At 33.7% G+C, this 25836-nt stretch overlaps 4 protein-coding genes across 4 annotated transcripts; all 4 read right to left on the bottom strand.

The window, feature by feature from the left end:
* Positions 1–1486: 1486 nt before the first annotated feature.
* Positions 1487–9687, bottom strand: LOC108253456 (zinc finger protein 569-like). The gene is made up of 4 exons (XM_026829540.1): positions 9143–9687; positions 5758–6132; positions 3918–4138; positions 1487–2889 (listed from the first exon to the last, which is right to left on the bottom strand). Exons 1-4 carry the CDS (start codon positions 9342–9344, stop codon positions 2581–2583), a joined length of 1107 nt encoding a protein of 368 aa, XP_026685341.1. The 5' UTR covers positions 9345–9687; the 3' UTR covers positions 1487–2580.
* A 4298-nt stretch (positions 9688–13985) lies between these two features.
* Positions 13986–14691, bottom strand: LOC113470815 (zinc finger X-chromosomal protein-like). The gene has a single exon (XM_026829538.1). The coding sequence runs from the start codon at positions 14326–14328 to the stop codon at positions 14128–14130; it is 201 nt and encodes a 66-aa protein (XP_026685339.1). The 5' UTR covers positions 14329–14691; the 3' UTR covers positions 13986–14127.
* Positions 14692–14704: 13 nt separating this feature from the next.
* Positions 14705–17702, bottom strand: LOC103517440 (zinc finger protein Xfin-like). Its single transcript, XM_017447452.2, has 3 exons — positions 16448–17702; positions 16018–16038; positions 14705–15609 (listed from the first exon to the last, which is right to left on the bottom strand). Exons 1-3 carry the CDS (start codon positions 17507–17509, stop codon positions 15235–15237), a joined length of 1458 nt encoding a protein of 485 aa, XP_017302941.2. The 5' UTR covers positions 17510–17702; the 3' UTR covers positions 14705–15234.
* Positions 17703–17800: 98 nt separating this feature from the next.
* Positions 17801–18836, bottom strand: LOC103517437 (PR domain zinc finger protein 5; the record flags this gene model as incomplete). Its single annotated transcript, XM_008482471.3, is given in 1 exon segment — positions 17801–18836. A coding segment is annotated over 1 exon segment (772 nt), but the record flags the coding sequence as incomplete, so codon positions are not given.
* Between the last annotated feature and the right edge of the window lie 7000 nt (positions 18837–25836).

Genomic DNA, 25836 nt, shown 5'->3' on the forward strand with positions numbered 1-25836 from the left:
CCTTTCCCCGTTTTGGGAAAATCATCCCGAAACAAAATAGTCACCCAAATATTATATTATTTTTATACGTAAAATGAAGAAAGACACGGATATGAAGAACACAAGAGGGTAATATTGGACGGAAAAATAAGGACTGGAATAGTAAAAATCAAAAGGGCCAATCGGGGCCCTCGAAAATGACATTTAGGTATGTGGGGGTAGAGAGATAGAGATAGAGAGAAATTTATCATACACAATTATATTATCATGGGGGAAAAAAATCCAATATTCTGGTCGATAAAGAATTGGTTCGATTGGTTCGACTGAGTGGTCGATAAAGAATAAAGTCGATAACGTAGTGGTCGATAAAGAATTGGTTGACATTAATCCTGGAACTCCAAAAAGTGAACAGAGCACGAGTAATAATCAGATCTTAACCTCCAATATTCAAGAGTTAATCTTTTTTTAATAAATTAAAAAGGGACCAATTTTACAAAATTAATCAAAACAAAATAATTTAACCCATGTAACCCCATCGATTGATATACGTAACCTTTTTAGTAGTTCCTAAATACAACCCAAATTATCCATCCCCAATTTCGCAGAGAAGAGAAGGAACCTCCCCACAAAATATTTAGACGCGGCATTTGAAATAATAATAATTATTATGATGGTAATTATTTAGAAGCCACGACAATGAAAAAGAAAGCTCCTTAAATATTTAGACGCGGCATTTGAAATAATAATAATTATTATGATGGTAATTATTTAGAAGCCACGACAATGAAAAAGAAAGCTCCTTTTTGTGTTTAACCTAACCCTAGAATGACACTGGTCACTGCTCATTTGGACAGCTCTTTTTTGTAGCAATCTTCTATTGACGTGACTTCTGAACAAGTACCATTGTGATGATGGATGATGATTGATGACAATAATGAACTTAGCCGTCTTTAGAGACTTGGACTTAGCGGTGGACTTAGGTCCACCTAATATAGAGGTGGACTTAGGTCCACCTAATATCACAGGAAATGCTTCACCTGAATGTGTTTCTTGAGCTGGTCTTTCCGCTTGGTTTTGTGCGGACAGTGCGGACACTGCTGCGTGGCTTGCTTTCCGCACTCGAGTTTCATGTGACGTCGCATGTTCTTCTCCATGGAGTAAGTCCGCATACAGTGCGGACACGAGTACAGTTTTGATTCTTTCCACGCCAAGTCTACAGTGAAGACAGATAGAAATCGAGTTCAATTAATACATTACCTACATTCAAATGGTGGTCTTTTCTGACGAAATTCCTGTGGAGTCCAGTATGTGGGACTATTACACTAGTTCAATTTCAATCGATATCTTGTAAAACTTTTGTTTTTTTTTTTTTTTTTTTAATTTGCTGAATTCAGAGGTACCTACTTCAATAAAATTGACAAATTGTTTACCCTCCGTAAATAGGACGTTTTTCATTTCTCAATAAGTTTTTTTTTCTTTTTTTTTAGTAAATACGAATTTTCAGCCATTCTCACCTTGGTTGCCCTATGTTTATCTGTAAAATCTCTTGGAAAATCATCCTTTAATATTGAGAATATACAGCTTGATATTTTAGGTATAACCAGCCTTAGTAAATATGTTAGTACATTAAAATATTATTTCAGTGCAAATATGTACTTAGTATCAAGTTACAAAATTTATACAAGAATGGGTCAGTTGAATTACAGTTTGGAAACAATACTTTTGATGGGGACAAGGACACTAATGCAACTGGCCCGAAAAATATTACTCAATTAAATTTACATATTTTTTATGTATATTTTTTTTACAGTGTTGAAATTATCCATACCCAGAAAAAAATGTTATAAGTTTATTATTAGGTAGTAGTATGAAAGAAAACTGTACAGTAATTAATTAATTACATAATGTTTTACGAAAGTTATACCTACAACTCGTCAAAACCCAAATGAAAGTGTCATTTGAGGTTTAATGGTCGGGGCGCAATCTGAGTTTACCTATGGTATCAAAGAATCTGATTGGCTACAAAGTTTGAAATCAACCAATTAGGTAGATTGGTTAATCCAAGTAGTAAAGGAAGTTAACACTCAGTATGTAGTCCCGGCCATAAGCCGAATAGAAGGTAATATGTAATAAACTTACCTTCCTGCTCCCAATGTTGAAACTAAAAGCTCTTCAGGTTTTACACAAAAAAATTATATACAGCATGGCTCAAAAATTCTAGCGAACCCCTTGTAACTTTTTGAGGTTTTGGGTGTAAGGGTATAGTTTTAACACATCGAATTTTTAAAATTCAAGCCATGCTGTAAACACATACAGGGCGTTTTTTAAAGTTTTAATGACTTTAAAGTCTAAAAGCCTACGCAATAATTTCTAACTTGTGTATCAAAGGAATTTGATATTTCAAAGATGTAGTTATGGCCATTTCAATGATTCCTTTTTCCTTGATCTTCCACCGATAGCAGAAACACAAAAAAATATCCTTTTCTTTCACATCTTAATATCTCTATCCTTGTCCGTTTCTATCGTCTTCAAATCACTCTAAGGCAAGAATGAGAGATCTGTTATGGGGAAAAAAAAGATCGGTGGAACACACATTGAAATTTAAAACATTGTCTGAATCTGATTTTTATGTAATCTGTTGTAGTGGACTTTAACATTGCCTTTTCTCGAGCTCCTATAGGAACACAGATCACATTTATATGGTTTTTCTCCCAAGTGGTGTAAGATATGTTGCTTCATGTTTCCACCGTTGTAGGTATTGAAAATCCTACATTTGCAGCACACGTATTTGTACCGAAATGGATCGGAACGCAGAGCACCTGCACACGATTTACAATGATCAAACAACAAGTCAACATCAAGAGGAAGCATGAGTTGACAATGGCAACATATTATGGAGTTTTCTGAAAACAATTAATGATTTTAAATTGATTGATACTAAGAAGAAGAAGAAGAAAAAGAAGATCACATGGGATCAACTATTCACTTGCTAATTTGGTAACGATTCACAAATAAAAGGGAAATTTGTTGACACAGGGGAGTATCGAACCCGCAACTTTTCAACTGTAAGTCAGAGAGTGCTAAAAGTAGCAGCATTCGATTCCGCGTGAAAAATCACATGGGATTAACTATTCACTTGCTTATTTGGTAACGGTTCACGAATAAAAGGGAAGAAGAAGAAGAAAAAGAAGAAGAAAGAATATACCCTTATTTGGAAGGGAAATTTGAAAACTTTAATCTTTAACCTTAGTTGAATGTTTGTTCTTTACATGAAATTGCAATTTTTCTTTTTGGTAGGCACCATATGAACAGAGACAGCATTTAAACTGTTTGTCTCCAAGATGTATTAGAGTATGATTTCTCATATTTTGTGATATGATAGTGAAATAATCACAAGCAACACAAATAAATTTGTATTTAACAGGATCTGGTCGCACCATACAGGGACAATTTTCGCTGTGCTCCATTAATAGATTCACATCTGAACTTGTGAAATTTTTACAATGCTTGCAGCTCTGAGGAATCACTGAATTTAGGAAACTCATATTAGGACACGTTTGACAATGTCCTATAAATACGTCAATATCTGAAGGAACATACTTGTTACAATATAGACAAGTTTTCTTTGTACTTAAAGGTACAAGGAGGCATTGTTCCCAATGTTCCATTAAAGCTCGATTGCTAGGGTAAGATGTATTACAATATGCACAAATTTTAACATTAGAAATATGTGCTGGAAGCAAATCTGGATCTTTCACGTGTTTCTTAAGGTGCAGTTTTAGATTACTCTTTCGTGCACTGCTATAGGAACAAAAATCACACTTATGAGGTCTCACGCCCAAATGCTCTTGAATGTGCATTTTCATGCAATGAGGTTTATGTGTAAAATAAACACATCTATAACAGACATGCTTGAAACGAAATTCATTTGGACGCACCGCAGCTTTGCATACTTTTGTATGTTCAAATAATATGTCAACTTCTCTTGCTAATTGTTGGCGACAATGAGTACAAATTTGAAATAATTCCGGATCAGAGATGTCTGAGGATGTGGAAGTATTTGAGGCTTTCAAATAGACAACTTCATATTCGGAAGACCTTTTTGTCTTGGCACCTAAGATTTGAACTGTATGCGTCGGAGTCCTTAAAGCGACAGTATCTGAAACTGGAAGAAAATTTAAACTCAATAATAGGAAGAACACAGTGATCCCAATAATCAAGTTGTTGTAGACTTGGAAATAAGACCAAGTCCTTTAAATTAAATATTGTTCTCGAAATATTGTGGTGTCGTTAGCACTGGTCTTCAAGTGCTACAGGTCGATGAAGAAAGGTCGGGCCTCAAAGGAAAATATCCGACAGTGATCAGCGAAATGTTATTATTGATTCTTATCATTTTTAGGATAGAATAGGTTTATCGTTACATATGTCTTATAAAATGTTCTATGTAGTATAGATATTTAATTTGTCGTATGGTTAGTTCTTTAATTTAATTTGGGAAAATTGTTTAATTTAATTGTTTAATTTTTATTTGGGAAAATTGTTACGATTTGAGACTTCTTCGTATTTGATTAATTTTTACTTATTTAAAAATTTCTCTTTTTTGTTCATTTATTTGTGTCATAATGATTCTTGCCTCCGAGGACGGAGCCTTTTAAAGAAGGGAAAATTGTTACGATTTGAGACTTCGCCCTTCTTCTTCTACAACTTCTAGATCCCGATATAATATCAGACAAGCTTGAAATGAAATTCATTTGGACTTATTCTACATGCAGAAAGAAAATTTTCATTCAAATACTATATTTGGATTCGCTGATGTCTAGGGAGTAATAATAACTTTTTTTTTTTTTCACGATTTTCAGCAACGTACAGAAAAAAGTAAAAATGTATTATTGAAAAAAAAGGCTGTATATGTAAATCCTGATAAATTGCGTGCCATGAAAAATACTCAATGTTTCGCTTTTATGTGATTTAGTAAATTTTTGTTGGTTGTACTTTTATAAGTACACAGGCCACATTTAAACGGTTTCTCTCCCATGTGTATAGCTAGATGTGGCTTCAGTGGGCTTGAACTATAACTGTGATAGTCACAAGCAAAGCACACGAATTTATAACGGAATGGGTCAGGACGTGGCATAAAAGTACAAGTTTTACAATGCTTAATGATTTCAACAATGTCGGATGATTTAAATACTTGACAGTAAATACATAGTTGATCTGTAACACGTAAAATAATGTTAGTCTTTGTACAAGTTTCCTCTTATATCTACCTATTAATTTATTATTTTATACATAGCACGCTTATCAATAAAGTCTACAGAACCAAGAAAAATAATAATAATAATAATAAAAACAAATTTTGAAATTACAATACTCACACCTTTATGTATTACTTTCAATATAACATGGATATTACATTGGATACAGATTTGGAAAAAAAAAGAAAATATTTTTGTACTTTGAAAAAAAAAAAAAAAAAAAAAAAAAACAAAAACAAAAATTAATGCAACATTTCAATTCAACCTGGTTGGTAAATTGAACTTATCATAGAACAGTACCTAATCGGAATCGTTTATATCTTCTATTTATAAAAGCAGATTATTCGTCCTTTCAGGATTGTTCAGATTTCCAGGGTTTGACTTATTTTTTTTTTTTTATTTGGAAAGACAATTTTTATGGTCTTGGATTTTCTTGAAGCAGGATGTCCATGATCCTTGACAAGATGTCTTTGAAATGAATCAATTCGCTTGAAGAGTTTAGAACAATAAGGACATTTCTTACATGACTTGTCAACCCCATGACGTTTGACGTAATGCTCGTAAAGTTCTGGTTTTGAATTTTCTTTTTGTTTACACAGAGGACACTCATAATTATTACCAGTGTGACTTTTGAGATGCATCTTTAGTGAAAACATGGTAGTGAATTTCTTGGAACATGTAGCACAGTAAAATGTTTTGCCAATGTGTCTTCTCAAATGTTGAATCATGTTGTAAGCACGGGTACATGAGTAAGAACAACGCAAACAAGAATATGGACGGGAAGGATCAAATCTGGGCAATTTAGGACAAGATTTACAGTGTTTCACAATGTTGCGCATGCTGCTATTGTCAAACCCAAGTATCGGTTCCTTATCCTCACATCCTCGACATTCAAGATCTATAGAATGAACAAAGTAAAATTTGTTATTTATCGGGGAGATAATTTCAAAACGACTCGACTCATGCTGAGATCTTTTGAAAAAGGACTAAAACTAGCCCTCTAATGATGACTAATAATAGTGATAAGTAAGTTAATAGAATAATAGGCCAATAAAAGATTTTTAAAAAATGTAAAATATTTCGAAAAAAATAATTTTCATTTTATTGTAGAAAAATATGTTTTTAGTACAAAAATATATTACCAAAAAATAAAATTAAAAATAATTCATTACAAATACGACAGTACATAAAACATTGTAAATCTCAATATTCTAATAATTAATCGAAAAATATTACTTTCTGGTGTTCTCGTGTTGACCCAGCACCTAAGTGGGAAGTATTGTGTCTCTTCTCGCCCTTCTGATGAGAGGCATACTACGAGATGGGCATGCTACGACACAGGTCACAAGCGTCTAATGTAGCAGTTGTTCCATTGCTACGAAATAAAAACGGCGGTGGAACACTCATCTTAAATAAATAAATAAATCTAAATATGTAGTACGAATAATACCGGGTAGTAGAGGGGAAAAAAATCATTACTATTTATCCAACAACGGACTTGACTTTGATAATGGAATGTTAGACCAATGAGTGATGCGTGATGCCGCAACCAAGTCACCGAAAGGAAAAGGAAAAACTTCAATCTAAAGATATACCTAATGAAATGGAATGCTTATTTGCTTATGGACTTTATGGACAGATGAATACTCAGGAGAAGTACAAGCCAGTAGAAAGTTAATTAATTGATGTTGTTGTCCATGTCCCTAGTCAAAATCCCATTTAGTTGGTTCTTGTTCTTTTCTTTTTCGCCACCCGGTATACAAGTAACTTTTGCGCGTCTACACACGGAGCTACTGACAATAAACTCGACCAGTTAATAACTTGAGTTTTTAACTAGTGACCTGATGGGTAACTCAACTCCACACATATGGTGTCAATATGGATATCGATTGTTACTAATTCGAGTTACTTATCAGTTTCTTTTCAGTAGCTCCGTGTGTAGAAGGGCTTAGACTCCTAAGTTAAATATAAAAAAGACCTACACCAGCTTACACTATAATAAAAGAATATGTACATGTCTATGTATAAAGTGGTCCAGCAAAACATGAAAACGTAAAAAGAAATGAGTACAAAAAGGTGTATTGAAAAAATCATTATTGGGACAACTTCCAGTATCTATACCCCTTGCCAATCAGACATTAAAAAATCTGGTGTGAACATCACACGACTTTCTATTACACTAAACTTCTCAACTGTAAGTCGGACAGTTCTAAAAGTTTCACCATTCCTACAATTTTATTTATATACCTAGATTGGTGAATTAGATTTGGTAAATTAGAATCAAATAATAAAGTATCTGAAAAGAATTACTTTGAATGCTAACTTCTATCTGATTAGTTTTAAGGGACAAGGATATAGCTCGTAATGAATAGATAGATATGGCTAGTAAAAATACAAAAATACTATTCAAGGATGCTCCAGTCTAAAAGTCGAGTCTGGCCCATTGCTTTTTTGTCAAACAATGAAATCTCTGCTACTGGACTCTCCTACTATTATTGAAAAAAAAAAATCCCCCAAAAACCAGTTTTTTTTTTTTGGATTTTTGGCTTTATGATTTTCTGGACAAAATTTGCACCAGCATTTTCGTGTTCCTGGTAAAAAGACCTTTAATTTGTTATAGGTCGACCAGGTTTGGATAAGTCCTTCTATGGGGACAGACAGACAGACAGACAGACAGACGACACCGAAGCGAATACATTAGTCCGTCCATTATACCTTTTATTATTACTCTTGTAATTTAATAAAGGAAGGACGGACTAAAAAAGGTTAGGTATAAGGGACGGACTATTGTATTCGCTTCGGTGTCTGTCTGTCTGTCTGTCAGTCTGTCCCCATAGAAGGAGTAAGGACTTATCCAAACCTGGTCGACATATATCAAATTAAAGGTCTTTTTACCTGGATCACGAAAATGGTGGTGCAATTTTTGTCCAGAAAACCATAAAGCCAAAAAACCAAAAAAACTGGTTTTTGCGGGATTTTTTTCACATTTTCTCACACAATATCCAGAAAACCATAAAGCCAAAAAACCAAAAAAACTGGTTTTTGGGGGATTTTTTTCACATTTTCTCATACAAATGAGGACCAGAAAACCATAAAGCCAAAAAACCAAAAAAACTGGTTTTTGGGGGATTTTTTTCACATTTTCTCACACAAATGAGCGTTCAGAAAACCATAAAGCCAAAAATCCAAAAAAACTGGTTTTTGGGGGATTTTTTTCACATTTTCTCACACAAATGAGCTTCTCGAAATTCGTCGCGACGACCTATGAACTCAAAGCGAGAAAGTTTTGGATAACACTTCAGTCGTTAAGTTAAGACCGGTTTCAGCGTCCTCTATGTTAAGCTACGCCGAGCAAGGCCAATAAATGGATTGGTGACTTAAACATTACATTGATAGTTACATATTAGGATACAATAAAAGGAAGAACGGGCTCTAGTCTTGATTTTAAATCATTACATGAAAGAAAAATAAAAAAATCAAATCAATAATAATAATAAACTAAATATTAAACAAATTAGGTAGGTACATAGGTATTTAACCACGATTGAATAAACTACGGGCTAAAAAATTCCCGGAGGGACGGACCCAGCTTGTTTATTACTATCGTAATGATAAAGGAAGGACGGGGTGAAAACAACGAAATTAATAACCATGACTTGTTTCAATCGGCGTAAATAGCTTTTAAATAATCAATAATGCTAGGGTGGATTTTATCAATACTTTTCAGCCTCTAGAAGGCCTGTTAGTCTGAAAAGTTTTATATAGGCTTATTAGGGTTGTTTCAGTCTACTTTATTTTTTCATTGATATAATTTGCTTCAGATGTTGTTTTAAATGTTTTAAAATTATAAATGATTTTTGCTTCAGAAACTACGAGTAACTCGAAGAGGGTATTATTCAGAACCACTTAGAGGGTAGTGATGTCATGAATTGTCTTCAGGTGAACTTTTAGTGAATCAGTTCGGCCACTTGAAAACGAGCACCGACTACATTGAAATGGTTTCTCTCCCAAATGACTTCGAATGTGTCTGCGTATATTTCCACTGGCGTAAGTGTAATAGTCACAAGCGAAACATACAAACTTATAGTGAAACAGATGTGGGCGAGGCATACTCGTACAAGTTTTGCAATGATTAAATATGTCACTGATGTCACTCGATGAAAAGCTATGACAGTAAATACAACTTGGATCTGTAACATGTTCAATTTTCAAAATCAGCTGATTCAAAACTGGTTTAGAAATTCACAAAAGAATATCGACTTTATTACTAGTGGTTTAGTGAATTGTAGAACTTACATAGAGGGTTAAACAACCACTGCGTACAACCCGCACTCCAAAGCACGGTGCCAAAAAGAAGAAGAAGAAGAAGAAGAAGAAGAAGAAGAAAACTTCGAATCCACCGGGAGTCGAACCCGGAACCTTCGTCGTGCAAGCTTGGTGTGTTATCTACTCGGCCATTGAGGTTGCTTCAAAAAGAAGAGGAAAGAATATACCCTTATTTGGAAGGGAAATTTGAAAACTTTAATCTTTAACCTTGGTTGAATGTTTGTTCTTTACATGAAATTGCAATTTTTCTTTTTGGTAGGCACCATATGAACAGAGACAGCATTTAAACTGTTTGTCTCCAAGATGTATTAGAGTATGATTTCTCATATTTTGTGATATGATAGTGAAATAATCACAAGCAACACAAATAAATTTGTATTTAACAGGATCTGGTCGCACCATACAGGGACAATTTTCGCTGTGCTCCATTAATAGATTCACATCTGAACTTGTGAAATTTTTACAATGCTTGCAGCTCTGAGGAATCACTGAATTTAGGAAACTCATATTAGGACACGTTTGACAATGTCCTATAAATACGTCAATATCTGAAGGAACATACTTGTTACAATATAGACAAGTTTTCTTTGTACTTAAAGGTACAAGGAGGCATTGTTCCCAATGTTCCATTAAAGCTCGATTGCTAGGGTAAGATGTATTACAATATGCACAAATTTTAACATTAGAAATATGTGCTGGAAGCAAATCTGGATCTTTCACGTGTTTCTTAATAGAAAATATAGTATGGATATTTTGGTTTAAAAACTACAACCAACAAGGTAGAGTATAATTTGGCAAGGGTACATTTTTTCCTATAGTATGGATATTTTGGTTTAAAAACTACAACCAACAAGGTAGAGTATAATTTGGCAAGGGTACATTTTTTCCCGACTGACATCTTTAATGTCCAAGTAAGTTGATTTAAGACATATTATGACCAATCTCAAGCATTTGCTGAATGTGACCCAGAACGTCCCCAGGCATGTGCCTTCTTTCTATGTGCGTATTCAGATCTTTCTGTTTGACACACTTATAAGCACAGTGTGGACATTTAACTTTCAAATCCTGATGAATTCTCAAGTGATAGCTCATTGTAGAAGAGTGAGCCGCAGTGAATGGACAGAATGTACATTTATATGGTTTCTCTCCTGTATGAGTTCGTATGTGATTCCTCATATCTTTCCTATTGTACGTGTGGTATTCACACGCAAAGCAGATGTGTCGGAATGAAATGTTTGGTCTGTCGGCAAGTTCACATGTTCTACAGTGGTCTAAAATGCGTTCAGAGTTATTTGGCAGTGATACATCGCATTTTTTACAAACGAGTGGATCTGAGGAAAGAAATTTACAATCAGAGTTAGTAACGTACTTTTTTCCAGTATTTTTTATTTATTATTATCTTTTATTTTGATGTGGGAGGTAACTTCTAAATGGTCATCATATCAGGCTTTTAAACTGGGGTATTTGACCTAGAGACGATGGCTTGCGAGTACTATTTAAGAAAGAAAAAAATTACAATCATAAACTATCCAATCGGATTAATCATCGGAATAGAATGCTTTATTTGAAGTATAAAGGGGCGCAAAATAATGTAAAATAGTTCTATATGAAGTGAGTGAGTAAGAGACTAAGTAAGAAAAGAGAGAGAGAGAGAGAGAGAGAGAGAGATCATTCAAATTTATCTGGGATAGGGGTTTGTCTGTTATTGATAACACAGCCTATACCTAAGCCGTAACCAAAAATCTGGTGTGAACATCACACGACTTTCTATTACATTTGCGGAATACGTAGGTAGGTATTTGAAAAAAAAATAATAATAATAATAAAAAAATTTCTAAGTCCCGAGCCTGAGCCGCCTACGGCGGCCGATTTTTGGTCGAAAATTTCCTATCTTAAAATACTCCCCATATGAGGGATCATTAAAAAGTGTCCAAAAATTGAACTTTTTTTTAAAAAATTTCTAAGTCCAAAATCGACCGCCTACGGCGGCCAATTTTCAACCACAAATTTCCTATCTTAAAATACTTCCCGTGTAATGAGGGATCATTAAAAAGTGTCCAAAAATTGAACTTTTTTTTTGAAAATTTTTCTAAGTCCGAAATTTGAAGCAACATTGACTTTGGTTGATATCTGGATGAGTGACTGTCCGATTTTTACCTAATATAAGTTCTAATCATTTCAACGTGTACCCGTTTTTCGTTTACATCAAATTATAACAATAGTAGGTATAAGTTTGTCATAACCATAATAATAAAGTGGGATTCAAATATTTCAGATTGTTTGAAGTAATGATGCGAATTCTAAACTATGCCTACACGAATGTACCGAGCTTAACTGAGATGCCATTACAAACTAACTAATAAAAAATTTACATCAACTGATACTTTCGGGAAATTTCAGGCTGATTTCGTCACATTCAGTATCAGAAGGAAATCCATCAAAATGACTTTGACTATCATCCATCAAGTAATCTAATCTATTCTCACGTAAAATTGTTTCTACTTCCTTTATATGTTTTGGTAATCTGTTATGCTTTCTAAGATGGTGTTCGGAAGAAAAAACCAAATCACAAATTTCACAGAATGTCACATTTATCATGTCGGGGTGTTTAGTTCTGGTATGTTCAACTAATTTTCTACCCATGAAATAACAAAACCTACATTGTGTAGTAGTGTTCAACCTACACCCATTAAAATGGTCTTTTTTATAAAAACCAATTTCAGTGGTATTTTCATTCAAAGATGTGTCTGGTAGTAAAAGTCGTTCTAGAGATACAACTGGATTAAAATCAACTAGGTCATATTTTGGATTGATCGTAGTGTATTCTTCACAATTTGTTACATCATGTAAAACTTTTCTTCCTATCTCTTTAAACGTTTCATCACAAGAAACATGTTCATCTTTGACCTGTTTGGTCCAATAATTTTTAGAACATTTCCAAAAGAAATCACCATCATATTGTTCAATTGGGAATTTTGTCAATGATTCGTTTTTGTATTCGCAAGAATATTTGCCACATTCCCTGTTGGTTAACGGTTGATTTAGTTCGCTATAGTTGATATGGTTGTACTGAAAGGTGTCCTTGTGTTCGTTGTGGAAAAAACTAAAATATTCTGAAAATAGTACATTAAGTTACAGGTGAGTTATTTTTTGACGATGACGATGATAATAATAATAATAATCATCATCAAGATTTCATCAACTAAGGAGCATTTTAGTGAAGAAAAACTGTAGTCGGGTTCATTTTGTTTCTTTGACACAGTGTATTGAATGAATATACATAATAAATAATGGTTACTAGTGGTTGACTCGTCCTTTGTACGGGACCACCACACACACACATCCACCACACACACCATCCACCACGCACACACCACACAAACACACACACCCATCACACCCACCACAACACACACACACGGTCGCGCTACGCGCTCCCTGACATATCCCACAGAGCAGCATAATAGGCATAACTTTGAACCGCCGCCATTTTGAATCAGGATCAAATGTGACAGTTTTAAGTAGCCTATGTCACCCCGAGTACTGTTCTTAACAACCACAAAAAATTTCATCAAAATCGGTCGAACCGTTTTCTCGTGAAAAGAGGAGAACCAAAGGTCTATTTAGCGTGACAGACAGACATACACACATACAGAAATTTTTCTAATGTGATTTTTGGAATCGTGGATGCATAAGGAGTAAGAATTACTAAAAATTTCACGATTCTAAGCAATGTCCAGACAAATTTACAATTTTGTTATTGAATTTAGATTGAATCAAGTTAAAAGATTGTTTCCTAGGCCTGCCTCTTTTTCTAACTGATGTATCAGAGCTTTCATTTCGATCATCCGTGCTACTCGTAGCATTGTCAAAAGGGTCTGGCGAGGTTGATCCCGAAAATAATACTGGCTCTCTCTCCCACGTGGCATTTCCAGTTAAATTGGTTATTTGTATATGTTCTTCAAAAAAGATCTTCTCGTTACTTACACTCCTGAGTGTTTTGTCATGATTGAGGGAGATAAATTTGACAAGAGAAATATCATCGTCAGTGTCATCAGCTTTACTGCAAGATGATGAAATCACATGGTTTGGATTTTGCACATTATTCGATTCGAAATCGACATCTTCATCTTGATTGCATATTTCCTCATTCCAAGCATTATTCGCAGTCTTCCATTTCCATTCTTGCACATCACAAAACTCGAACATACTGGAAGAAGGATATTTTTTTGATTCTGAAAAGCAAAGGATATGAGGTTAATATTAAACAGTTGATCTCGAAGAAGAGAAATACTCAAAGAAGTAAATTCGAATACCTATTCTATTAATAATGGATATGCATAATGCACAATAGAGCGAACTACAGAAAAGAGTTTAAGTAACTAACCTTCTCAAAATAATAATAAATAAATAATGATTTAATTATTTTCATAGTTATTTTTTTATTTCCCATTAAATTTGTTCATAAACACATTTCCTAAGAGTAGGCAAGTTACAATCATTTTTGATGCAAATCATAATAAACACGTTTGGTAATTACTAGCTACTCATTGGGAAATAAACCAAATCACCCTAACGAGTGGATCCGTTTCAAATGCACTTTCAACGTCTGGGAATCGCGACACTTGTAGCCACAATACGTACACTCATACGGTTTGTCATTGAGATGAATGTACAAATGTTTCTTGATATTACTCGACATGTAGGTGTTGTAGTTGTCACACGCGTAGCAGACGAACTTGTAGCGGAAAGCATCAGGTCGGGGCATTGCGACGCAAGATTTACAATGTCCAATCAGCTCGTTGATATCGCTTGGACAAAAACATCGACAGTGAATACACAGTTGATCTGAAAAATATTCACAATGTCGATCATAATTTTCGAAATAAAAAATAGAAATATAAGAAATATTCGTAATGGAACAGCATTTTCCCTCAAGGTTAGGGTTGCCTTACACCTCAGCCACTTTGGGCTTTTTGTGTACAGATATAAGAAATATACATAAGTTGGTTAACTTGCATGTATTAAACATGAATCTTGGTAAAATGGAAAAGAAAAGAAGACTTTTGGCACTTGTTTAACATACTTATGGATCATTCTGTATAATGCAAACGTCACTAAAATGACCGCAACTTAAAGAAGACTTTTGGCACTTGTTTAACATACTTATGGATCATTCTGTATAATGCAAACGTCACTAAAATGACCGCAACTTAAGTCAAAGTGGTCCCGGTTATGAGTGAGTTCTACAATCCACTGAATCACTAATAAATAATAGGTATAAGGTATAAAATGACTAGATAAATTTCCCTAAACTTAGGACTAGTTGAACTCAATTTTCATTTGTCGATTATTATTGATGGGTTGAACTGAAGATGAAGTTAACTTCACCACACTTACTTCTCTATCTCTGTAATTTTCATTATAATATTATTATAGTTTATTTTTATTTCTTTACATAAAATACATTAGTGGGGATCAATCCAATCCGATATTTTTGTTTTACTATGAGGAATTAATTGTCTATTAATGTCACATGTACGTATTGACTAATCCTTTTTTCTTTCTCTTTTAAGTTTTCGGGACGAAAAGACCTTAGCAGTTAGTTAACTCTATCAAACCTCTTGAAAAAATCCCTTCAAGTTGTAGAAAATTAGAAATTGACTTGTAAAACTTAAATTAATCGACTTGAAATTTCTTGCGACAAGCTGGATTCGACGGTGACACTTTCATGTTTCAAACTGATGTGAGTTTTTAAATGTATCTTTTGCGTGAACCTCTGGCAGCAAAATTCACACGCGAACGGTTTCTCGCCAGTGTGTTTCATCAGATGACGCTTCAACTTGTAGTTGTCATTCGTACTATACTGACATACGCAACAGACTAGATGCTTGCCTGGATCATGCCACGTTATGTTAGGGCATTCTCGGCTATGTTCGTGAAGACATTCGGCTGTCATCGTGAGCATCGAGTTGCAATGTGGACACATAATCAACTGCAATTTGGGCAACTCCGGTTCAGAAACATCTGAAAGTTTTAAAAAGCAGTATTATTAAATTCGATCGACATTCGTATACCTTATCTTCCAGGCAATATAAACTATTATCTATGTTTTTATACAGCAGGATCTCATAATATTGTATTAAATACATTTATTTAAAGCACAATAAATAAATATTGGCATGTTTGCTTTGGTTGCGCAGAATCTTTTAATGCTTCCGCTTCATATGCTTCTTCAAATCTGAGTTGTACGTGCACTTGTAGTTGCAATGAATACACACAAAGGGTTTTACGCCTAGATGAGCTCGAATATGGCCCCGTATTCGTGATGAGCTGTATGTATGATAATCACAAGCGAAGCACACCATATTGAACGAGCTATCAGTTCGCAAAACCTGACGGCAATTTTTCGAATGTGTCAGCAACTCTTCACTGTCATTTGGTAAAGTGGTCTTACAATGAACGCAATGAAATGTTTCTGAAATGCAAACCGCAGCACACGGCGAAAAGTAGAAGTGAGAACATGACGCTAATATTCAGGGGTAATATTAATACTACTACAGTAAGAAAATAAACAAGTCCCTCCGGAAATTTTTTAGCCCCTAGTGCCCTAGTTTATTCGATCGTGATTAGAGAAAATCAGTACCTATGTAGGTACCTACCTAATTTGTTTAATATTCAGTTTATTATTATTCTTGATACAGTAAGAAAATAAACAAGTCCCTCCGGGAATTTTTTAGCCCCTAGTGCCCTAGTTTATTCGATCGTGATTAGAGAAAATCAGTACCTATGTACCTACCTAATTTGTTTAATATTCAGTTTATTATTATTCTTGATGGATGCTCCAGTCTAAAAGTCGAGTCTGGCCCATTGCTTTTTTGTCAAACAATGAAATCTCTGCTACTGGACTCTCCTACTATTATGTGATTAGTTTGTACATGTTCTAAAAGATCTGTATTTGATGTGCATGAAAAATTACAAGAGCCACAAAAATACTTTTGGTTGCTATGAATGCGTGTTACATGACTTTTCAGTCCAAATTTTGTTGTACACTTATACTCACAAAATGAACATTTGAAAGGTTTCAATCCATAATGAGCTCTCGACATGTGCATTTTCATATCATACTTTTTACAAAACTTGCTATCGCAATGTTCACAAGTAAAAGGTTTATCTTCATCGTTAGCATGTTTCTTATTGATGTGGGATTTCAGAATGGTTCTAGAGGAACAAATGTAATCACAATATGTACAATGATATTCTGCCTCAATGTTGTCCTGATGTATCCTAAGGATATGTTGTTTCAATTCAAAATTTCTTTTGGCTTTGTAGCTACAAAGAGTACATTTGAAAGGTTTTTCGTTCGTATGATGTTCCAGATAATGCTTGGTACACTCGTTCTTAAAGTAAAATCTTCTATCACAAAATGAACACTGAAATCTCGTCTGACCCTGGTGTATTTTCAAAATGTGATTTTTCAACTCAACTTTGGTCAAATATGTGGACTCACAAATGGTACATTTATGAGGTTTATCACCTTTTGAGTGTTTTCTTAAGCTATGACTGGTTATATCATACTTTGTTTTGCTCTTGTAATCACAAAAATTACAAGAAAATGGTCTATCGTTCGTATGTTTTCGTTGAATGTGTTTTTTCAAATCCATGTTATCAGAGAAAGTGGAGTCACAAAGAGAGCACTCTAAGTTTCGCTGTCTCAAATGGATTTTTAACATATGACGCCGGATATAAATCTTGGTGTTGGTTTGATATTCACACAAGTCACACGAGAATAATTTCTGCTCAAAATGGGAAGGAAGATGAAGATATATATTTTCAAAGTTTTCAGCATGATAGTTACACAGAATGCAAATAAAATTGTACGAGTCATCAAGTCTAGAAACAAAAGCACATTCCCGAGAATGATTCAAGATTTCGTCCTCCTGCTTCATAATTAATGTCTGACAATGTGCACAACATAATAATTCTGAAACGTGTAATAATATTTATTAGAAAATGATTATAGGTACTGTAACAGGACATTAGAAAAATATGACTATGAGGGATACCGTAAAATCAGCGACGAATAGGTTCAGCATAATTTGGCTTTCCTATCAAGTACCGAGTGCCTCTTTGAGTATTGAATTAAGTTTTTCGGACCCTAGATTGCAGGATTTTACCTCTTTGTGCCTCATAACTTTTACAAATCCGACCTTTGAAAAATCATATCACAAGCACTCTGATTCGCATTAAAAATGTTTGACTTTATTTTCAAACAATAAATTAAATATACCTTTAACAAAGCATTTATACATTAAATTTAACTCGACGACTTTCCTTTATGTGTGTCTGTTAGTTTCACCATTACTCCCAAACGGTTTGTCAAATTTTGATGAACTTTGCCAATATGTAATAAGTGTGGGAATTTTCTCACTAGATTTCGAACCAGTAGGTAGTCTTTCCTAGGGCTCATCAAAGGCCTACTGTTTTCTGAACGACTGAAACATCTAAGACTCCAGAATTTTGTAATATTCTGTTTCTTCCGTTGTTAGGCTGTCTTCGAAAGTGTGCTTTCTCTTCATGTGACTTTTGAGTTCAAATTTTCTTTTGGCTTTATACTCACAAAATGGACAAGGGAAAGGGGTCTCCTTCCTATGCGTTTCTCTGATGTGTGCCCTCAGAGTTTTTTCCAAGAAGAATGTAAAGCCACATTCCGAACACTCATGTACTCTTTTTCGATGAACAGTTGTCTGATGATATTTTAGCTCGCCCGAAGTCAAGAATTGCTTAGGGCATAATTGACAAACATATCTTTTCTCAAGGACTTCTTTATCCGTGTGTTTCCTTCCAATGTGAGAGCTCAGGTCATACTTGGTTCTACAAATGTAGTCACAGTAGTGACAATGGAATGGTTTTTCTCCAGTATGCTTTCTCATGACATGCATTTTCAATCCAACCTTGTCGAAAAACCGTAGATCACACAACTCACATCGTGTTTTCGTTATATTTAGATGAATTCTTTCCACATGGCGCTTCATACACTTCTTGATATTTGTACCATAACTACATTTGTCACACTTGAAAGCTTTATTTTCAAAGTGCTTCCCTAGATGAGCGTTTATGTCTGTGACATGTTCTGTGTGAAAATCACAAAAGCAACATACATAGCGGTACGTATTATTTGGGCGAGATACACATGTGCAACATTCAGAATGTTGGAGAAAATTTTCTTCTAAACACAAAACCTGTTCATGACAATGTTGACAAAGCAATGTTTCTGAAAGATAATAATAATTCAATAAATAGTGGGTATCTTGTGTACTTACATATTTTAGGTAAAGCGCGAAAATAATAATATCAATAAAAACGGAAGTTAAATTTTAATCGAAAATTTAATAAACATTTTCTATTCCTACTTAAAAAATAAATGCTAATAAAAGTAAAAATAAATATGTACGTAATGTGGTCCATATCTCGGATTGCATTCGCACCACTCTGTTTTCGAAACAATTCGGTTGACGACATGACGACTACGCCCAAATAGGAAAATCTTAGGATTTGATACGAAACAACAATATCACAATAACTGTCAACGCTAGCACATAAACAAATAATTGTACTAAACACCAAGTGGAGTCATCTATTTATTTAATGCACAATCATTCCACACTTTTTAATAGCATTCCTAACACAGGTAAATGGTCCATTAGCAAGATCGAGCACAATTCAAACATTAAAATTTTATATTCCAGAGATAAAACGAATTAATTGGGGAAAAATAGAAAACCATGTTGCTAAAGATCAAATAATTTCCATTCCAAGCTCATAATTTGAATCCTCAGAATCAGAGCGTTTTCTTCTATGTGATGAGCGGTCTCCTAAGTTATGGATCTTTTTGGGTCTCCCTCGACCCCTCTTCACCGATGGCACTCCTGATGCTGACACAGATGCTAATCGTGTGTTAACATCATTTCTTCTTGGTCGCCCACGAGATCTCTTATGATATAAAGATAAACTTGGTGTCTTCACTAAATCAAATTTGGAATTCGAAATGAAATGACAATTATTGAATTTAGATTGAATCAAGTTAAAAGATTGTTTCCTAGGCCTGCCTCTTTTTCTAACTGATGTATCAGAGCTTTCATTTCGATTCTCCCCAAAACCAGTTTTTTTTTTTTGGTTTTTGGCTTTATGGTTTTCTGGACAAAATTTGCACCACCACTTTCGTGTTCCTGGTAAAAAAAAACCTTTAATTTGATATATAGGTCGACGAGGTTTGGATAAGTCCTTCTATGGGGACAGACAGACCGACCGACACCGAAGCGAATACAATAGCCCGTTCACTATACCTTTTGTTATTACTATCGTAATAATAAAGGAAGGACGGGCTAAAAATCCAAATAGGTAATACTTAATTTAAACACCTAGTTCATTTAAACGTTTATTACACCATTATAATAATTATAAATTAAGGTTAATACTCTCAAAACCAATAAGGTTTCTAAAAAGAACAGTATCACAGAAAAAGTATATTATACATTATACATATACGTCTATGTATTTCAAACCTATATTGCCCGCAATCACAAGTATTTTTCAACTGCCTTTTTAATTTGCTCGATTTGCTGCATGACGACTTCGTGTTTTTTTCGCAGATGTTTCTTCAGATCGGACTTCTGTGTGCAGCGATAAGCACAATAGATGCACATATATGGTTTCTCGCCCAGATGGACTCTGATGTGATCTTTCATGTGAGACGAGCAGAAGCTGTGGTAGTCGCAAGTGAAGCACACATATCGATAAGAAACATCCGGGCGAATCACGTTCACGCAAAGCTTGCAATGTTGTAACAGAACTTCCGTGTTGTTGTCAAGTTTGGTTTTACAATACTTACACCATTTGCATGGAACTGGAAAGGAAGAATGAACAGTGTGTAAACTACATGACAAAATATGTAAATAAATAGCGAGGCGTTTTACTTTAAAGAGGCCACATTTTGAATTGCCTTGTCAAAAATACTGGCATGACGAAATTTCCTCTGCACCGTGTTTTATTACTCATTATGTGTTTCTTTAGATGAGATTTTTCATAAATGTAAGTATGTATTGAAAAAAAAAGAGGAAAGAAAATTTAACAATGACATCCATATCATGCATGGATCGTTTTCAAAGATATTTAATTTAAACTTAATAAGAACAATAATTCTTCTTGTTTCTAATGATTAATAAGTGTGTGATATTTTATATGTCCGGCCTGTGTCGCACTGTAGTTACACTGGTTACATTTAAAAGGTTTATCGCCAATGTGTTTTCTTACGTGATTTGTCATATTTGTTTTATAAAAACTATGGTAATTGCACAATATACAGACAAAATTGAAATTTGCATCGCTTCTGGGAGCAAAATTACAAACTTTGCCATGTTGTAAAATATCCTGGGTGCTTCTGACAAAGTACTGATTACAGTACTGGCATATCACTGTAAAACAGAAAGAGGTAAAACATTCATTTTAATTTTGATTACAATAATATTTAAGTTTTCTTGCTTACCTAGTACCTACTTACAAAACATGGACCTTAACAGAAATTTCAATATAACATTTTTTATTTGCTTATTAATTTTTGATCAAAAATATTTCTTAATTATGTATTGTATTGTTTTTTTTTTTTTTTTTTTTACTACCACGGGGAAAAATCAGTCAGTGGTGATTAATCATGGTATGAGATTTAAGATGTCCAATTTGGGTCGCGCTGTAGTTACAAAAATTGCATTTATAAGGTTTCTCTCCTATGTGTCTCCTTATGTGATTTGTCATATGAGAGCTGTTGATTGTATGGTAATCACACTGAAAGCATACAAATTTGAAGTCTACACTTGCTCTTGATGCATGTGTACATAATTTGGTGTGTTCTAAAATGTTTTTGGTGTGTTTTATAATACACTCACGACAGTATTGACATATCACTGAAAAGAGAAAACCCAAATTAGATAGATAAAAAAAAAAAAAAAAAAAAAAAAAAAAAAAAAAAAAAAAAAAAAAAAAAAAATAGAACCAGAATAATAATCTAGTGAGATATTGTGTACACACCCACCCAAAATAAAAGATATAATTCTTGTATGAAAATAAGTTTCAGTTTATTTCATTGAATTGTTTTAAAAAAAGTAATGGCACAATAGTTTCCTTACTTATAATAATAATAATATAATAATAATAATGCTAATAATATAGGAGAAAAAAATACATACCTACAATTATATAAAAGTAAAAAATAAAAATAAAAAATGAGAGGCAAAAGTCAGTACACGAGGAAGAACAATTTAACATTACTACATTTTACACAATTTACAAAGACAATGTTTTTTGGAGTTTTCAGGCAAAAACGTCATACGCAATTATACATTTAGGTGCTTCAGTGGCTTAATGGTCTGGTATCATACGAATTTGGGACAAGGAAAATACTTTTTCTTCCACAAAAAATACCTAACGTACTATCACTCCGTCAACTCCAATAGGACATAAAAAAAGTCAAGGTGTATGAATAGGAATTAGACAGTGTAGTTTTTTCGACAAGATTTTTCAATTAAGACAACCCAACAGACAAAATTTTGAACCAAAATAGGCAAAATTCTAATAAATTATTACTTGTTGTAGAAAAAAAAAACACCACGGTAGAAAGGAATGTCTTCAGGATCATGAATCAATCACTGCCATATCAAATATTTCAAGTCATTTTTGAAGTGTGTTTTCATATGTAATTTTAAATGAGTATTTCGGGTGGCACTGTAATTACACAATGTGCACATAAATGGCCTATCTCCCAAATGGATCCGCAGATGTTTCTTCATGTTCCCATTGTAATATGTTGCATACGAACAAGCGTAGCAAACGTATTTGTGTTTCAATAGGTCGGTTCTAGTCATGGCAGGGCAGAGTCTGCAATGTTCCAAAAGATCTCTCAAGTCCGAGGAAATGTATTTGTTGCAGTGACAGCATTTGATATCCGCAGCATGGATCAGTTGTAGATTTCCGTTCACCAAGTAACCTAGGACGATAAAAAAAAGATTTTTTTTTTCTTCATAAATCATTTATTGGCCTTGCTTAACACAGGTGACGCTAAAACCGGTCTTAAAATAACGACTGAAGTGTTATCTAAAACTTTCTCGCTTTGAGTTTTTTTTTTTTCTTCATAAAAGTGCCCAAATATTTTATTCTTCTTAGGGAGAGAAGCTTATATTATTGAGTACTACGTACACGAACACATACCACATTTGTGTGTCTGGTATGAATGTACGAGCCAAATGTACTGGCTAGTATATATACATATATACTAGCTGTTACAATGTGAATTGACTTAGAAAGGCGGAAGGCTCACACACAACACACTGAGTATGCTACAAGCTGGTATGTAGATATAAGTGGATAAATTTTCAATTGCGTCGGGCAAAGACGTAAATAAAAAAGGGAAAAAACAAATTAGTAAAACAAGTACTTACAAAAATCACTCTTCATAAAAGTGCCCAAATATTTTATTCTTCTTAGGGAGAGAAGCTTATATTATTGAGTACTACGTACACGAACACATACCACATTTGTGTGTCTGGTATGAATGTACGAGCCAAATGTACTGGCTAGTATATATACACTAGCTGAATTCCGTCGCTTCGCTCCGGAATCCCGCTAGTTCATCCCGAGGCATGGCCAAACTTGTGGAAAAGGCATGGCCGAACTTGTATTTATCAAACTAAAAACATAAACGAAACTCAAATATTAGGCGAGCGAGGAAAAGTTTTCTCTCCCGCAGTCTCTGCACTCTGTGTATTTCTTATGGAGATTTTAGCGATCAAAAATTGATCATATCTCAAGATCGGTTTAGATTTTCGCAAAATCCTTTCTTATTGCACACCCAGACCATAAAAGGAATATTCCTACCAAATTTAAGCTTTCTAGGTGTTGTGGTTCTCGAGATAGAACGATCAGTGTGTGAACTATGAAATGTGAATGAGTGAATGGATCTCGTTCTTATAATAGTCCTATTTGGACAGGATACACAAAATATATTCTAGTCTACATTTTGGAGAGGGCCTTACTTGGTTTCACACTCCTTCTACCTTAGCTCTTCTAAAGAAAATATTATCTAAATAATTTTCCATCACTCCTATATCAATAACCTTGCTGTTGGAACATAGTACTTATAGACGCATCTTAATATTTTAGCTGTTTGTATGTTTTTAGTTTTATTTTTGTTGACATTGAGCTTTAGTTTTGTGATTTGAAGTAACGTAGTATAAACTAAACAATTGATTACCTATAGAAAATTTCATTTGAGTGATTTTTGTAAGTACTTGTTTTACTAATTTGTTTTTTCCCTTTTTTATTTACGTCTTTGCCCGACGCAATTGAAAATTTATCCACTCACATATATCCTATGTTCGATCGACATCACCTGAAACACGTCCACACTGTCTTTAAGTGTACACGGTGTGTTAAGTGTCGACCGATATCTTGTTTGTTGCTAATCCGTAGTATCTACACTATACACATTTTTAATTTGACCAAAGTCCTATGATCGTGACCGCTTTCCACAAGTTTCGAGACTTTCGAGTGATCGGCATACTGTAGTGCAGTTAAACACGTTTCGATTAAACTGTGAAGTTTTTTTTCCGAATTATTATTTTAAATTACTTTGCAAAAATGTATACCTACTCGCATAACTACACCATGATTGTAGTTACAACAAGAACTTAGGGAATAAGACACAACAGATATTTCTTTTTAAACAACTATAATATGTAGGCATATTCTACTAATTAAACTATTTTTTTTATTTTTTTATTATTTTTTTTTTTTTACCAATGAAATATAAGGAATATTATAAAATGCATCTACTTATACATCAAATGTCAGACTAAGATAGGAACAAGCAGGTATTTATCGTTCTATCGAATAAAATGAAAGACACAAAACTACAAAATTAACAGTACATAGGTTTTGTAGGAATAATGGATAGTTAAAGAAGATTAAACATACCTATCTTTTAAATACAACTGAAGGATTTGAAAGTTAATCTGGAAAGTATGCTCTTCATATTTAAGATTTTTTTCAATGGTTTATTTTAATGATCAAGAACACTCTGTATGAAAAAAAGAAGAAAAAATGTCTTTTTCTTCAAGTCTTCGTTTTAAATTTAAATCCTTCACAAATAAGGAGGACCTAATGAAAATAAACATATTCAAATATAAAAATAATAATAAAAATAAATAGAGATCATATTTCTAGATCCTTCATTATTTGACTTAGAAAATATTTATATGACGGAGGTACAATTGTATTCCTTTGTAAAACTGGATTTATTTCTGAAAAGAAAGATAAATAGCTGTTTTAGGACTTCTAAACTTAAGCAATCCACAATTTGAGAAGTTTCTTCTACTTTCACAATGCTTACAAATTATTTAGTAAAGATGTTAAGTATTAAATTTACTAAATACACTGTCGGGCAATTAAAGCGGGACACCCCTATTTTTTTGTTTTTTCTCAAACTGCTGTTCAGTGTTCAAATTTTTCGGTAAAACCATTATTGATATTTTTTGCTTTAAAGTTTAAAACTTATTCCACAAGACCGCATACCTACATACCCTGTGAGTAGAAAAAGAAAAATGAAAAACAATTATCACGTCATCAAGATCTAGGTTTCGTAATCCAGGATCATTGGTTCAACAGCAAGGTTATTGATATAGGAGTGATGGAAAATTATTTAGATAATATTGTTGCCACCCCTGAAAACTCGAGAACCGTTTGGAGTTCGGAAAAATCCTAAAACACGTATTTCTTCATTTTCAAGGGGAGCTAATTTGTTTAATATTCAGTTTATTATTACAAGTATTATTGATTTGAATTTATTTTCATGTAATGATTTAAAATCAAGACTACAGCCCGTTCTCCCTTTATTTCCAATATAATGTTCAAGTCACCCATCCATTTATTGGCGTTTCTCGGCGTAGCTTAACATAGGTGACGCTACAACCGGTCTTGAACTGTCGACTGAAGTGTTATCTAAAACTTTCTCGCTTCGAGTTTATAGGTCGTCGCGACATATTTCAAGATCAGAGCTCATTTGTGGGAGAAAATGTGAAAAAAATCCCCAAAAACCAGTTTTTTGTTTTTTGTTTTTTTTTTTTTTTTTTTTGTTTTTTGGTATTTTGGACAAAATCTGCACCACCACTTTCGTGTTCTTGGTAAAAAAAAAAAAAAAAAAAAAAAAAAAAAAAAAAAAAAAATTTTA

Source organism: Diaphorina citri, unplaced genomic scaffold, assembly GCF_000475195.1.
Source record: "Diaphorina citri unplaced genomic scaffold, Diaci psyllid genome assembly version 1.1 scaffold1846, whole genome shotgun sequence".
In the NCBI taxonomy this organism is placed as follows: domain Eukaryota; kingdom Metazoa; phylum Arthropoda; class Insecta; order Hemiptera; family Psyllidae; genus Diaphorina; species Diaphorina citri.